The sequence below is a fragment of the Macrosteles quadrilineatus genome, unplaced genomic scaffold (genome assembly GCF_028750875.1).
Source record: "Macrosteles quadrilineatus isolate MER2022 unplaced genomic scaffold, UCM_ALF_1.0 Scaffold_1__1_contigs__length_201487025, whole genome shotgun sequence".
Classification (NCBI taxonomy): Eukaryota; Metazoa; Arthropoda; class Insecta; order Hemiptera; family Cicadellidae; genus Macrosteles; species Macrosteles quadrilineatus.
The window spans coordinates 187,539,743-187,555,332 of record NW_026542594.1 but is presented as its reverse complement, the minus strand read 5'-3'; the positions used below and the strand labels follow the sequence as shown (position 1 = coordinate 187,555,332).

The 15,590-nt window shown below is 33.7% G+C and overlaps 2 protein-coding genes across 2 annotated transcripts; both read left to right on the top strand.

The window, feature by feature from the left end:
* The first annotated feature begins 565 nt into the window (after positions 1–565).
* On the top strand, positions 566–11,658 carry LOC128983355 (DNA primase small subunit-like). Its single transcript, XM_054402613.1, has 9 exons — positions 566–678; positions 2,381–2,494; positions 3,771–3,927; positions 5,106–5,281; positions 6,041–6,236; positions 8,435–8,645; positions 9,307–9,512; positions 10,209–10,390; positions 11,582–11,658. The coding sequence occupies exons 2-9, from the start codon at positions 2,392–2,394 to the stop codon at positions 11,599–11,601; spliced, it is 1,251 nt and encodes a 416-aa protein (XP_054258588.1). The 5' UTR covers positions 566–678; positions 2,381–2,391; the 3' UTR covers positions 11,602–11,658.
* A 1,456-nt stretch (positions 11,659–13,114) lies between these two features.
* LOC128983619 (uncharacterized) lies at positions 13,115–15,511 on the top strand. The gene is made up of 4 exons (XM_054402977.1): positions 13,115–13,252; positions 14,037–14,171; positions 14,516–14,806; positions 15,237–15,511. Exons 1-4 carry the CDS (start codon positions 13,127–13,129, stop codon positions 15,321–15,323), a joined length of 639 nt encoding a protein of 212 aa, XP_054258952.1. The 5' UTR covers positions 13,115–13,126; the 3' UTR covers positions 15,324–15,511.
* Positions 15,512–15,590: the final 79 nt, after the last annotated feature.

Below are 15,590 nucleotides of genomic sequence, written 5' to 3'. Positions count from 1 at the left end.
AATGTATTTTCCAAATTTGATCAAAATATGCTCATAAACAAGCAAACTACAACAGTTGACTTATTCTCCATAAGAATAACATGGGAATTTAAATTTACAATTTTTAAATTTTTTTTCGTAACGTAACCATTAGGCTAAACGCAACCTTACCATTAGTAATAACGCTTCAATATACTAAATTATTTTTTTTTACGTTTAAATCAAATTGTAAAACAATCTGATAAGAAATGTGCCTTTTATACAATAATAACTTTTAAAATCTGTACTTTCTGGCAAATTTAGGCGCCATCTTGAAAATAACCCACTTCCGGGATTCCCATTTTCCTAGACTTTTACTATGTTTTTTAATACACCGATTAGATTAAATTAACGATACAAAACCATTTGTAGCAATTTTTTTAAGGTCGTGCAATAAATTTTCTTATTTCAAAGAAACTAACGAAAAAAGTGAAAATTGTTTATTAGTGTAAAGCTACATGGGCTTGCATCATAGCCAACCCAACATGATTGTTATTAGAACTTACTTAGAACAAAAATAACAACATAACAACATATTTTTGTTTCCCGCCAAGGTGTCTAGCCCTAGCCTGGAGCTTAGCTAAACTAGCTTTTAAAGTTTCTCGTTTATGTGTTAATTGTTAACTATTACTAATCAGTTTAAAAGCGAGAGGAGCCAAGGTAATTATTCTCTTGATACATTTATTTAATCAAATATTGTAAGTAATATCAGTAACTGTAGAAAAAATAGCTTATTTGCTGTAGCCTGTCTGTACTGTATAGGTTATGTTCACTCGACTTCTAGGTGTCTTAGTAGACAATATTTGATTAAATATTCAGTGATTTGATCTCAGATACTTCCATAAGTAGAATATAATGATAAGAATGCATATTTGTCCTATTAGGCTATACCAAGCAATTATTTACATGTCCGGAATACAATGATAATAATATATAATATTTGTCTTATTAGGCTAGGCCTATAACTTACCAAGCAATTATTTACATGTAGGGTGATTGGTAGTTTACAGAGGTGGATTTGAAGATTTGCCGCCCCTGGGCTATCCACAATTTGGCCCTCCCTCCAACCGTGTACACTTTTCTTGGGGCAGGTCGATGCCAAATCACTGTGGTCTAATGACTAAATGAGTGCCGTCTGCCTCAACCTAGGAGGTATTAACATTAATGTTTAATGCTCCTAGGCCTCAACTCACCTGTCTTTTACCACTTAGTTAGGCCTACACAGTAGCTGAATCTCCCCGCTAGCTTTTGATTTATAGTATCTTATATTCTCATCACTAAGTTATATCATTGTTATTATGTTTTAATTGCATACTAACTCATTAGTAATTAATTACCACAGCCACGAGAATAATTTAAAATAAGAAAGTAAACAAGTGGTTTGATAACGAGATTTAAAACTTTTGAAGTAAAATGAAGTTTTGATTAAATTATCGTAGCCTAAGTTAGTTTGCAACAGTGTTTTACCGGTTTTACAACAGATAAATCCTAAATAGGTACTATTTTATTTTATTGGAGTTGGAATGGAATCAGATGGTAAATAGGCCTAGTAAAAAAACCTATTGTACCGGTAGTTTGATTTGAGGTATTTAATTTTTTATACAAATTTTAGTCTATTGAAATAACATAACTCACATGATCTGGAATCAAAACTTCCTTAATATTCTAAATACTTGCTGTTCAAAGGTTTATTGCGGACATTTTCCATCACGATACTAAATACTTACGATTCTAAATAGGCCTACTTATAATTATTTCCTATCTCTCAATTCTGTACTAAAAAGTTTCATGACAGCTGGCTGTTTGTGTTGTTTCCTAATTCCTAACCTCAAGACTTCACTTCAAGCTGATCACTGCAGTGACATAGACATCATAAACATGTCAACTGTCAACAACAAAACAGTGGATACCGTACCTAATATCGCTCGAATTGGCATCAGTCGCATCGCATCAGTAACTCGCGAGAAAATGAATCATCACACCAATTCGCTGTCCGCTGATTCAAACGAGTCCATGGCTGTTTTCGGGGATGGAAGCTTGGTTGGAGCATGATATTAGTGGAGGTTAAGTGAGGAAAGGTTTGATCATTGCAGTTCGTATAATTTTCAACCTTCGAATTTCCAAGTCATAAAGTTTATTTTTTCTATTTAAGCTAAATATATTTTTGAAATCTCAAAATAAAAAAAAATCATACATAGCCTACTTTTAAAATTTGCCGCCCTGGGCTTCAGCCCCCCCCCCCTTAAATCCGCCACTGGGTAGTTACACTTACTTATTCTAAAGTAGGCCTATTTTGTTTACCAATTTAGTCAATTAAACTAATGCGTCTTTTAATTATTGTAAAATGTTGTCTTTTTTACAGATTGAGACAAAATGAGCGGTTATTCAGCCGATCAACTTCCAGATATGCTGCCTTTGTATTACAAAAAGTTGTTTCCCTTTGGTCCATACTACCGATGGTTAAGCTATGGTAACTGTAAGTATATTGACGTTTTTAGCTGAATGATGTATCCTTGTCCCTACAAAAGCCTAGGCCTGGGTCTTAATCATTTGTAGCCTACCTTTCATAATAGTTCTACTGCAGCTAAAAATATGCTATAGCCTAACGTATAAAATTGTATTTTCCTCTTTTGGAATGGAGATTTTAAACCAAGCCATACCTAAGTTGCTTTTAGTCATGAATAGGATGCACTTAGGCCCAACTTATTAAACAGCAAGTGAAGGCAGTATTGTTAATCCTAAGTTACCGGTAACCATTTAAATTATTAAGTTAGCTTATGAACTAAATTATGTCACTTTTAATTTTCAAATAAAATTATAGGTACTTACAGCTCGAGACACGTAAGGCCGGGGCCACACTCATCTCGCTGAATTTTTTCCATGGGCGTTACCCGTGGGTTTGAGAGATACATTACGGTATATGGGGCAGGCCACACTAGAGTGAAAACGTCCGTGAACGCGTTTGTCAGTCTCGCTGGTTTTACCAGCGAGACTGACAAACGGAATTGCACGTTTATTCTCTACTAACATTCTACGGGCGTTGCACGTAAAACTAGTCGCGGGGCATTGCGGCTTATGGGAGTGAACACACTCATCCTATCTCGCTGAATTTTTTCCACGGACGTTTCCTGACTGATGTACTGTACAGTGAGCGTGGGAGGGGGGAGGCGGAACACGGACACGGACGATTTTTATTGCCAGTGTGGCATGCTCTATCAGTCTCGCTGGTTTGCCCGAAAAACCTATCTCGTAAGACGAGTGTGGCCACGGGCAAACTGTTTCACGTGCGTCGTACGTGAAAACGGAAAAAACAGTCTCGCTGGTTAAAAATTACAAGTGTGGCCCTGGCCTAAGCTGGCACTTGGCCTAGCGCGGGCAGTGTAGGCAGGAGGAGGGTGGAGGTAAGGAAAAGACCGGATTGCAAACTTTTATGTTGACTCACGGGGTAGTCTCCCCTTGTAATTTATCATGTATTTGAGTGCATGGGTTGCGAGGACTGTTAACGCAACCTGCACGCCAGCACATATTGTTTTTTAACTAGATGCTAGTAGCGATCGGCTAAGTGCCAGCTTAGGTGTCAAGAGCTGTACCATTAATCTTTTTGTAGGCTTAAATATTTCAATGAATATTAAACGAGTTGAAATACTTACAAAAAAAGTTAGTTTGAAACCAAAAAGGTGCATTATAATAACTTTACTAGGCCCTTAGTTAATTAAATCTGTATAGACTTTAATTGTGTCTATTATCTACAGTGGACCCGAACTGTTTTCCGAACAGAGAGTTCTCTTTCACCCTTCAAGATGACATTTATATCCGATACCTTTCGTTCAACAATCAGGATGAAATGGAGAAAGCTATTCAGCAGAAATGTCCATACAAAATTGACATCGGAGCTGTATACAATAAAAAGTAAGTTTAAATGTTAATTGTTGGTAACGTAATTTAGAAATTTCAGAAAGAATAAACTATGCCTACATTCTTATGTTTGTATTGTTTTTGTTGCCGTTACTTATTGATCAAATTAACCAAGGCCACAGTTATACTTCACTCACTGACTTAAAGAAATAAGAGGTTGTATCTTGTAATTGATCGTGTTTATTCAATATTAAAATGTCGTCTAAAAGAACCAATGTATATTTTCCCATTTCGAGCAACAGATTGTCTTGCTACTCAACTAAGTTCTCAAGCCTAGTATTTTTTCCTTCGTAAGGAACATACTTTGGTGGCACATATTTTTATAATAAAGGTAACTTATGTAGCTTCAAAAATCTGTATAAAAAATGTATGTAGAGTTTTCCCTGTACAGTACTATGGATATTTACCTAGCCACTCCAATCCAATGTTAGGTTTGCAGCCAATTTGTAGAATAAAAAGTAAGCTACTTAGTTAAATTAAGCCATCCCCATTACATTAGCGAGTGTGCTAATGTAAAATAAAAATACACTAACTTTTTAGCCAAACTGATAGTTCAACTTATTGCAAACTAAAAAATTTTAATTTTAATCCATGTGTAGCCGCTTAGCTGTTGGACGTAATGTAAGACTAAATTACTTACGTAATTCCTGTCAGAGCTCAATAAAATATGTCTATTCAGGACATGTTTCAGTGTTAAAACACCATTGTCAGCTTCAGGTCCACATAATGTAGAGTTGATCAGTAGTTAACATTGTCAGAAGATAAACACAGTACAAACACGAATAAATACATAAAACAATTAAACATTTAAGAAACTAATGTTCATACTGTGTTTTATCTTCTGACGATGTTAACTACTGATCAGCTCTACATTATGTACCTGAAGTTGACGATGGTGTTTTAACACCGAAAAATGTCCTGAATAGACATATTTTATTGAGCTGTGACGGGAATTGTGTAAGTAATTTAGTCTTACATCAGATAATTTTATGTAGGCTAACATAAACTATCATTCCAATGACAACTAAGGGAGAAAAACAAATTTCAAACTTGTACAATCTGTGACTAGCTTATTCAACTAAGTTCTTTTTTAGTAAAAAAAAACTGCAGCTGGTTCATAGATGGGATATCTGCTTACGCAATAGCTATGCTTAATGAGATTTGTCTACTAGGCCTAAAGACCGGCGAAAACAGACAGTGTTCACTCCGCAGCACAAGGAGCTGGTTTTTGACATCGACATGACAGACTACGACGACGTGAGGACCTGCTGCTCCGGCACCGACATCTGCTCCAAGTGCTGGAAATTCATGGCTCTGGCTGCGAAAATACTTGACTCTGCATTGCGAAGTGAGTAATTTCTATGAAAAAATGTCGTCATTTAACAGCTGATAACCTTTCAGTTGATTGTCATCGTTATTTACAACCACAGTAAGATTTTAAACAAGAGAAGAAACCGTTTATGAAAATGAAAATAGACTACTTGATTACTTGAACATTAAAAATTTATAAGATTTACCAACAGGGTGCAGCACTATTTTTTGCATTTATGAAAACAGCTAATTTGAACTACGCAGCAACAAAAAACTGTGATACGCAATGAGAATTGTCAAGATAGGATTGTTTACAGTTATGTTTATGTTTTTAATTTCATGAATAGTTTGTGATATTTTATGAATTTTTAATATTTTTTTCTCTATTGTTTAGGTAAAGTGGTAGAACATTATAGCTATGGTAGATGTGTAATAGTGTAAAGTAAGTTATACCATAAATTTAAAAAAGCAAATTTTATCAAACCGTGTCCTCCCCCATTGCAAACGCAAAGCTTGAGTATAACTGCAATAAGCATTTTATACTTAGATGCCAACACTGTACGAAGGAAGGGTACTCTGCTAGTTATCCATACATATGATAATTTTATTGTGAATCTTATCAAACTTACCTAGGTTTTAATGGGTAACAAGGAGCAATTAGAAAAGTTTGTATTAACCATTTGGTGGTGAAACTGGGTTTGAAGATCATTTGTTGCTGTCATACTTTCTGTCATAAAATTGTATACCTGTTGAATTAAAATTAAATAAAGCGAATATTTTTCTTGTTGGTATTTAGATGACTTTGGGTTTGAGCACCTTCTATGGGTGTTCTCGGGTCGCCGAGGAGTCCATTGCTGGGTGTGTGACGCCTCAGCCAGAATACTCGACCAATCTGCTCGTTCAGCTGTCGCTGAGTACCTACAGCTTGTCTCTGGCGGAGAAAATATGGCCAAGAAAGTGTCCATTCCCTCCGAAATGCACCCTTCCATCAAGTAGGTTTTACTTTTAGGCTATTCAATTTTAGACCCCACTGTTACAACAGTGGATCAACATATCTTTTTAGGTTATATCTAAACCAATGAGGACTAATGTTTTACGAGATGGAATCACTTTGAAAGTGCAGCTACAACAAGATTTTTTTACCCATGTCAACATAGACCATAAATGTTGTAGTTTTAAACAAGATTGTAGTTACTAGTTAGTAATTTAATTTCAAAGTACTGTACTTTTAAAGGGTGAGAGCCCTTATCCATATTTTAAATTTTTAGGATGAAAGGAAAAAATAGTTCTAAATTGTTATGTATGCTTTTCAAAAGCCAACCGTGATCAAAAGCCATTGCAATACATCCATAAATAATAATTTTTATTACGTAATCGCTGCCATTTTATAGTAAAATAGAAGCAAGTAGAAGTTTTGTAACCATTTTTAATATAAATTAAGACCTTATTTAAATTATCCATAGTTTTTTTTTGTTAACTTAAATGTATCAGGGATTTAAACGTATGAGCTTCACCATTGAAACACATTAGTGTATATAACTTATAACTGGTTTAAAATATTAAATAAATTCTCGGTCATAAGACATAAGACATGTTTATTTCCAGTAGACATATTACAAATGTATTGGAAGAGTCAAACATTTTTCATGCAGAGCAGTTGTCAAATTGAGAAGTAAGTTACAAAGTACTTTGAAGTCTACGAAAAAAAATTGCATTTTAAGTTATATAATTACTAGCAGAGTACCCGTCCTTCGTACGGGGTTGGAATATAAGTATAAAATTCAGTTATACTCAAGCTTTGCGTTTGCAATAAGGAAGGACACAGTTTGATAAAATTAGCTTTTTTAAATTTACAGTATTCTATAGTATTACACATCTACCATTGCCATAATGTTCTACCACTTCACCTAAACAATAGAGAAAAATAAATTATCAACAATACGCAAAATATCACAAATTATTCATGACATGAAAAACGTAAACATAGTTATGTTATGTAAACAATCCTACTTTGACAGTTCTCATTGCGAATCACAGTTTTTTGTTACTGCTTAGTTCAAATTAGCTGTTTTCAGAAATACAACAAAATATAGTGCTGCACCCTGTTGGTAAATCTTATAACTTTTTAATGCTTTTCCATATCATAGAACCAACTTTTTTAGTTGAAACAGCTGACTAAATTCTTTAATTTCGTTTAAATATGAATACTCATAAGGTTAACATGGGGAATTACAGAGCCACTGGGGCGGAGCCAGAAAGAATTTTTGAGATAAAAATATGCCTATATGTTAATCGGGAATGTAAGCTATCATCATGCCAAATTTCAGCCCAATCCGTCCAGTGGTTGATGCGTGATTGAACTTCAAACACACAAACAAACAAACAAACAAACACACAAACTTTCACATTTATAATATTAGTAAGATTGGTCTTAAACTAATATCACAGAGTTTATCACTATCGAGAAGTAAAAACAACCATTTAAAAGTTAGCAAAACATTACAAAATTAGACAGGTTGTACTACAAGGCATTAATTTAAGTCATTTGATTTGTGTTATACGTTGCTCAGGACATCTTGAGTTGTTTTCAACCAACTAATAACATTTTCTTATTTTCATTACCATAAAATGAAATGTTATATAATAATCATAAATAAGTGGATAGGCCTACCTATTAAAATACAGTAAGATCTAGGTACGGTATTAACCGTCACCCATGGGATCTTCGGCGGTTAAATTAATAGCAATAAACTGATAACAGAAATTAAACTGATAACAGAAATGTCTTAATAAATTACAACAATTTAGAAAATTACAATGATTTTAGAAAGAATCAACACTTTTTATAACTGTGCTAATAGTAATAGGTATATACACTGTAGACCTATAGGTTTTTTTAAAAACGCCAAAAACTTACTGTAAAAATACTAAAAACAGCCAAATAGAGCTTGATTTTTAGGTGATTGTTAATCGAGGTTTCATTGTAAACATAGAATAATATGTATCCTTAATGATCTTATCATTTTACTTCTATCTGTAATATTCTGATTTCCATCATAACCACAAGCAGATATATTAGATATATTAGCTTACATATCATGTAACCTACCTATACAGAAATTATAAGCATTGATGTTCCAGTAGTAGGAAATGAATTCTACTAAATATTATTTTTTAATTTGTGTTTTAGACGCGCTGTAAACATAATCTCCAAAGAATTTGATGAAATGATCGTTAAAGATCAAGATTTTCTTGGAACCAAGGAGGGAATTCAAAAAGTTATCGCCTTGATCCCGGATCAGAAAGTGCGTGAAGAAGCAGAAAAGGAGCTAAACAATCACAGCACGTCACAAAAGAGGTGGACGGCCCTCCAACAAGTCATAAGCCAAGCTCAACTGAAAGTGAGTCGATAGAATGTTTAAATTTAGTCCATTTTATCTGGCGTAATATAGGTAAGGGACAGTATATCCTCACAATCAAAACAGAACTCCTGCTTGACGGGTCTGCTTTTGCACAACAACAAATCCTGAACCTGCATTACTTTTGGAAAAATCCCTTCCGATCCCAAGCGATCTTTCATGTTAAAATAACTGTTTTAACCTTACTATACTACAGTACTATTCTAATATAGTTTTAAGTCATTTAGGTTCGTTTTCATCAGAAAAGTGAAAAGCAATTAAAAATAGGAAATCAGGCATCAGAGGCTACAATCATGTTTCATCCTGTGTGTAAGAGATGTATTTCTATGATAGAATAGGATTATAACAACTTAGTAAATTGCAGTTATTAAAATATAATTTACATACATAGTCTGAAGATTTGACCTTATTACATACAATAAATAGAGAATAAACATACATGTAGAAGTGTTATAGACAAAAATTAGCTCATTTTTTCTCTTTGGCAATCTAACTTTAGGACTGCATCAGTTGTACTTTTACTTATGTCAATATCATCCTGGATATTTTCAATGGCCTTCGTGCCTAGGCAAGAAATAAATGTATTTTTATCATAACTTTTTACAATGATGCAAATATTTTATAATTTTTTTATTACTTTCAGGGCTCCATGAGGTGGAAAGGGAAGCATGTCATAGACGAGATCATGATTCAGTACGCTTACCCTAGGCTGGATATAAATGTGTCCAAAGGCTTAAACCATTTGTTGAAATCTCCATTTTGTATCCACCCGAAGACAGGAAAAGTCTGTTGCCCTTTCAAACCGAGAAGTGCTTCGAAGTTTGATCCCACAACTGTTCCAACCATCAGGTACCTAATTGGCTCTGCTGCTGATTGAACAAAAATTTTAATGAGTTGACAAAATTGATGTAGAAGATTAAAAACAAGGCTATATATATATATAGATTTAGCTTTATGGACATATGTGGGATTAGCCAATGGTTGATTTTGTATGTCTTCCATCATTTATAGGATTTTCAATATAAAAATTATTAACATCAAACAGTTGATCTGCTGGTAAACCACTATTGTCATCAAGTTGTATAACCAAAAGTAAATTCTATGAAACTTATTTAAAAAAATAGAGAATAACCTTTAGTCAGAATAATACACCTGAAACATGCAGCAAATAAAATTTGGACGCTATGAGGATGAGAAATCTACTTGCTGTGCTACAGTCAATGACAATACTAGACGAATAGGCTAAAGCTGGTTATTTTCTATATGGAAAGGAATAAAACTTGTATATTTTACCAAACAGACCTTGTCTGCAATATATATAGGGTTTCCCTAGTTGTGTCAATAAGGAGTTTATTGAACTTAATGATCTTTGAATGTCGAATCTTTTCAAATTGTCCTATATCCTACTGCACTTTTTCTGTACCAATTGATGTGGCCACGTCAAATTCAAATTGGTCCAATAAGAATTAATGTACGTAAAATTCCCAGTAAAAACAATCAGCTGTATTATCAAACCACCACTTACGACTTTAGTCCTTGTTTCAGTGAGTTGATTGAAGAGCTGAGCCGATTCGATGAGAAACAAACGGAAAACAAAACAGACGACGAAATCAGCAAAAGAGTAAAAGGCTACAAGAAGACCTCATTGAACACCAGCGTCCATATATTTGAAGAGTTTTTGAGAAAACTTGAAGCGACTTGGAAGGGCAAAAAGATCGAGATCAGTGGTATGTTTCACTTTAGGCCTAGTTAGGATATTTCTAAACTGCTTGCTTTCAGCTACACAAAACGTAATAAATCTGCTGTATTAAGTTTTTATTGACTAAGTCTAGTTCAGGACATAAGGAATTACACACTTGAATCCACGACCAGTGTAAATTACATCTACTCAGTGAGTAATTAGGTTTGTTGTAGAGATAAACTATAGATTAAACGTTCCCTTAGTAGATTTGTCATCCCTATGGATCAGCCTGAGACAATTGTAATGTTAGTTCTGTCCGATGCCTTTAGGGGCGTTTTTAGTTTGCAGCTTGTTTCTTGATATTTAAAACCTTGTTTAACAATATTGCCGATTATTTTTATGCATATATTGGCTATTGCGGTGATATTAGTGAGGTCGGGGAGTGGGCTGAAAAGTAAGGGGGGGGGGGGGCAAACTTTGTTGCCTACAGGCAGCAGTTACTTAAATACGTCCCTGTTGGTTAATCTATGGGAAAACTTATGTTATGTTTTAATGAAACACTTGAAGCCTACAATGTGATAGAGAAACTTTTAAAATACTTACACTATCCATAAACAAGCAATATTTACTGGATTTAATTTACTCTTCAGCACAATAAAATGCCAAACTTTCTAGTATTCTTATACTTTAGTAACCAATGTGCATAAACTGAAATTGTTGAGTTGTGGATACTATGAGACACATCTCATCGCTATTAACCAGCTGTACTGTTTCATTCAAATTGAACATAGTTACACGGGCCTCTGATAGAGTGTGTTGCTGTCAAAGTTACATTTACTCTTAGTTTTTGACACTTTGATAATAATTAACATCGCCTTAAATATGCTATTATATGCAGTAGTGATCTTTCAGTTTGCCTTTTTTTAAGTCTGTGTATAACACAGAAATTAGTTATTTTATTTGGTGGGATTTGAACCCTGGTACTTGGGCACGGAAGTCCTGCACTGTATCACTAAACCAGCTCGCTCCCCGGTTCAATTCACCTACTGTATATTCATTTTCTTGTCATCCTAAAACTAGCGACAACTTTATAATATCATAAAACGACAACTAAAACAAAGAATGGGATTTTTACTTTATTAGACTATTCTTGTAGGAAAATTATAAAATCATATTTCTTTATTATTTATAGGCCAACTAACTTTCAACATAAAGTAATTTTGAACATTTTTTGCAGATCAGAAAATGGAGTTTTAATCAACCAATGGGAAGAGACTAGTGTAAGTTGTGTAATTAATTGTTTTATAATTTGTGATATTATTTTCAATAAAAGTTCTTATAAATATTGTTATTGTCTCTTGTCATCTACCATTATTTGAAAAGGCATATACTATTTTTTATTAGGCTCTAACTATTGTAAAACTTTTTCACCAAGTAACTGACAGTAACTTATAGGCTGCCAGCCATTTTATAGAATTTAATTAAATTTTAAATATGTTTTATTCATGAAGTGTTAAAGTGTATGCTACTGTAAGTGGCACCACAGTGCTTGAATCTAAAAAAAATATAAAATAATAATTTACAAGTTTATTGTTTTAACCAACAACAGATCATTAAAGTAACATAACAAAGTATTGATCAAAATTTTTTTTAATCATACTTTTACAGATTCTAAAACTGACCATGTCGTTTAGTTTGATAGAAATTCCATAAAAAATTCTCACCAGCTCAAGATACATTTTGTTAGCCCTTTAAGATGGTGTTACGAGTGTAGCTCGTCACAGAGTTTTGCAGCAAGGCAGCCGTAGTACTAGCCCACTGTCGCTTGAGTTATTTGTCATATCTCCCCTGTGAGCGCTAGTGTTGCATCAAGTCTTTAGTCCACTCTCAGCTGGCCGAGAGTGACATGAAAGCTGAGTTGACTAATTTTTTGCACTGACGAATGTAGCGGTCTCTCTATATGCGAAGGCTCGGATTTTTTTTACGTTTGCAATCCATACTAAGCCTACTAATGAGACTAGCCGTTGGGAGATCCCACTTTAGGTAAATGGTGCTCGGCTGGGGTGGAAGAGAAGGCATTGGTGAGTTAAGCAGGGATTGCACACAACACCTGTTTTGCTTCTTTTCACACTCGTATAGTGGAGGAGGATACAAATTTGTCTTTTTATGGTTTTATTTTGTTTAAATAAGGACATATCGTTTCAAAATACATATACCAATCAAAGACATAAAATGAAATATACAAAATTACATTGATAATGAAGACATAATAAGCATTCTTGTGTCAATCGGTTAAAGAACTAAGTATTTCATTCTATTGAAAGTATTTCAATATTTTAAGAACTTTAAAACAAAAACGTATTGTTAGTTGTTGATAAATTTTGCGTTCTAATAGTTTGTAGCTATCAAATGCTAAGCGAGCCCCATCTAACCAAAACTATAATCCTAGAGTTGGTAAACCTGAAATGTGATAGTTCAAACTTTATCCCTTCTGTCAGGTGAATTTCATCCTTCTGTATTATTGATAACTGTTTTACTAGTATTTTGTAAACAATACCACTTTGTGGTATATTTTTAAAATAAATACGTAAAATAGCCACTAGTGGTCGTAAAATCAAGAGTTTGTCCTGCCGCAATTGCAATTGTCAATCAATAATACATCTGCAAAAATCCATTTTACTCTGTCACATTTAGATCTGTACAAGTTAATCTTCTTATATTCCACACTTGTGTATCTCAGAAACTGCAATAATTACTTGGTTGATATCAACCACTATCAGATATGTTGATAAGCCTGTTGTTAGTGACTGTGTTCAGTCTGGAATGTTACGGTTGGAACCTGGCTGACTTGATAGTCCCTCACTTCGGCCCTTCAACAAAAGCCAAATGTCAGAGGGGTGGACAACTGGTAAGTAACGATCTTATTTTAGAAAGTTTCTCTTGGTTCTTTAATTCCTCCTGCCAAACTAAGACGGAGAATCAGCCTCATGGAGATTAAGTATGAATAATTCAGTTGTTATTTTTTTCTTTACTGCCAGCATTACAACTTAAGCTGGGTACCTGAGTGATGACAATGCTTGCCTAACAATTAAAAGGTCGCTAGGAAAAGTCATCAGCTTTTTTTGATAGCTAGAAGATGGTTTCAGCTATGCTGAATTTAGACTTTTGATAAATAGTGCTGGATGAATATACAGCTGTTAGAATTGAACAACAGTGTGTCTGGAATTAGTAACAAAGCTACCCTAAACATGGTGTAGTGGCGCCACCAAAGGGGGGGGGGGTGCTCGAAAAATAATAGCTAATTTGATTTTCTATAACATACTGAACAATTGGGTGACAACAGGAGTTGCAGTTTTTTATAAGAAATCCACCTTTATTAAAAGTCTTATTTGATAATACCCATGAGGGAAACGTTATCGTGGTTCTACTGAGCATTAATTTTATTATAACAATTAACTTAACAAGGATTGAATAAATATTTCATTAATACACGCCACTAGTTACAAGTTTACAGAAATTGTATCATTAAATACAACACAATATTTCATAAATATTATTTATTCAATCCAAGCTAAATGCTTTTTCCTAAAAACATCAATTAACTTAACAAGAAATTCTACGTACTATTTTTAAATTATGTGCGTAAATCATAACATAACTTTCTTTTTCTCATCCCAGCCATTCTTTTACAGTGCAAGTTTGACCGCCATTGCTGCGCGGGTTTGGAATGTCGAATGAGCATCCAAGACTACAATATTGGTTATTACTGTCGCTCTCGGCTCGTAGAGCACAACTACGTCGAATTCACAGGAGGCCCTTCGTGGAAGGTAATGTAGTTTAAAGGTTCATAGATTTTATATGAGAATTTCATTGAAGTTTTGAATACTGTGCAGGAAATAGTTTTCAAGTAGCTACTTTAGAAAAGTGGCTGCTTTCATCAGTTTCTTATTGGTAAAAGTATTAAATGGATTAGAGATATAGTTAAAATTTTAAACCGCAATAAGTTATATATTTAATTTAGATTTTGGTTGTGTTGTTATTTTTATAAAATACTTTGTTGTGTGTAATCTTATTGTTATTGGCTTGGCTGCAAAGTCTTCCGACTCTTTATTTATTTTGAATTCATGTTTTTAATTTGTAAGAAATGAAGAGCATCTAAACTTTTCCTCAGGACTATCAAGAATCTGCTTCCGAACTTGAATATGAAGATCCGGCATATTTTGATACCGAAGGATTGTTCAGAAAAAACGCGGAGCTCAAAAGAAAACTGGCAGAGTTGAAACTTTTAAGGAAGAAAGTCAGGCAACAACAGTTGAAAGATGTGAAAAGAAGATTAGAAGATGCTGAAATTGAAGTTTTGAGAGAAGAGAAGAGGAAGTATGAAGCGAAACAGGAGCAAGAAATTAATAAACTGAGGCAAAATGAAATTGAAGATGAACTGATAGAGATGGAGAAGAAAGAGGTGAGAAATAAATATTTCACTTGTGTCAAAATTAATCATTTTTTTGAAATATGAACCAATTATTGAATCTCAAATGGAATAAACTGACTTTTGCCCTTTTTGTTGACAAACAATAGTTAGCTTATTTAATGATACAATTTCTGTAAACTTGTAACTAGTAGCGTACATAAGCGTCACAATATGGTAACAAGTTATCTAAATCTAAGTACAGTACGGTACTAACCAATATACATAGGTCTATACAAAATCATAATAAATAGTTATATTCGACAAAAGTTAAAGTTTGTCTTACCAATTACCATCCAATGAATCTCAAAACAACATAAAACTATTATATGTGTTGTAGATGCAGCTAAGATATTCAATTAATATCATTGATAAAAATTCGCTTTCACTGTGCACTTACTAATCTTATAAAATTTTGTTTCAGGTTAATCATACTCTGTCAAAGCAAAACCGACTTGCCAACGTGTACTTAGACATGTTGGGTGACTTTACTGATAAAAAGAACATTTAAATCCAACCCAGCAGGAGACACTATAGCAAGAGTTGGCTTATGGTACTAGCCCCAAAGTTGTGAAACTTTGAAATCGCAAAGAAAAATATAATATTTTGTATTTTTTTACATTATGTTAAGTTAATCTACATGTTTGTTAACTGTGTGGTAAAAAAAAACAAAACAAAAAAACAGTAACATTTCCAAAACATGCAGTATTTTGTGAATGAACCTCTTTACTACTTATTTGATTCCTGTAACCATTATCGGTTCAATGATTTGTATTTT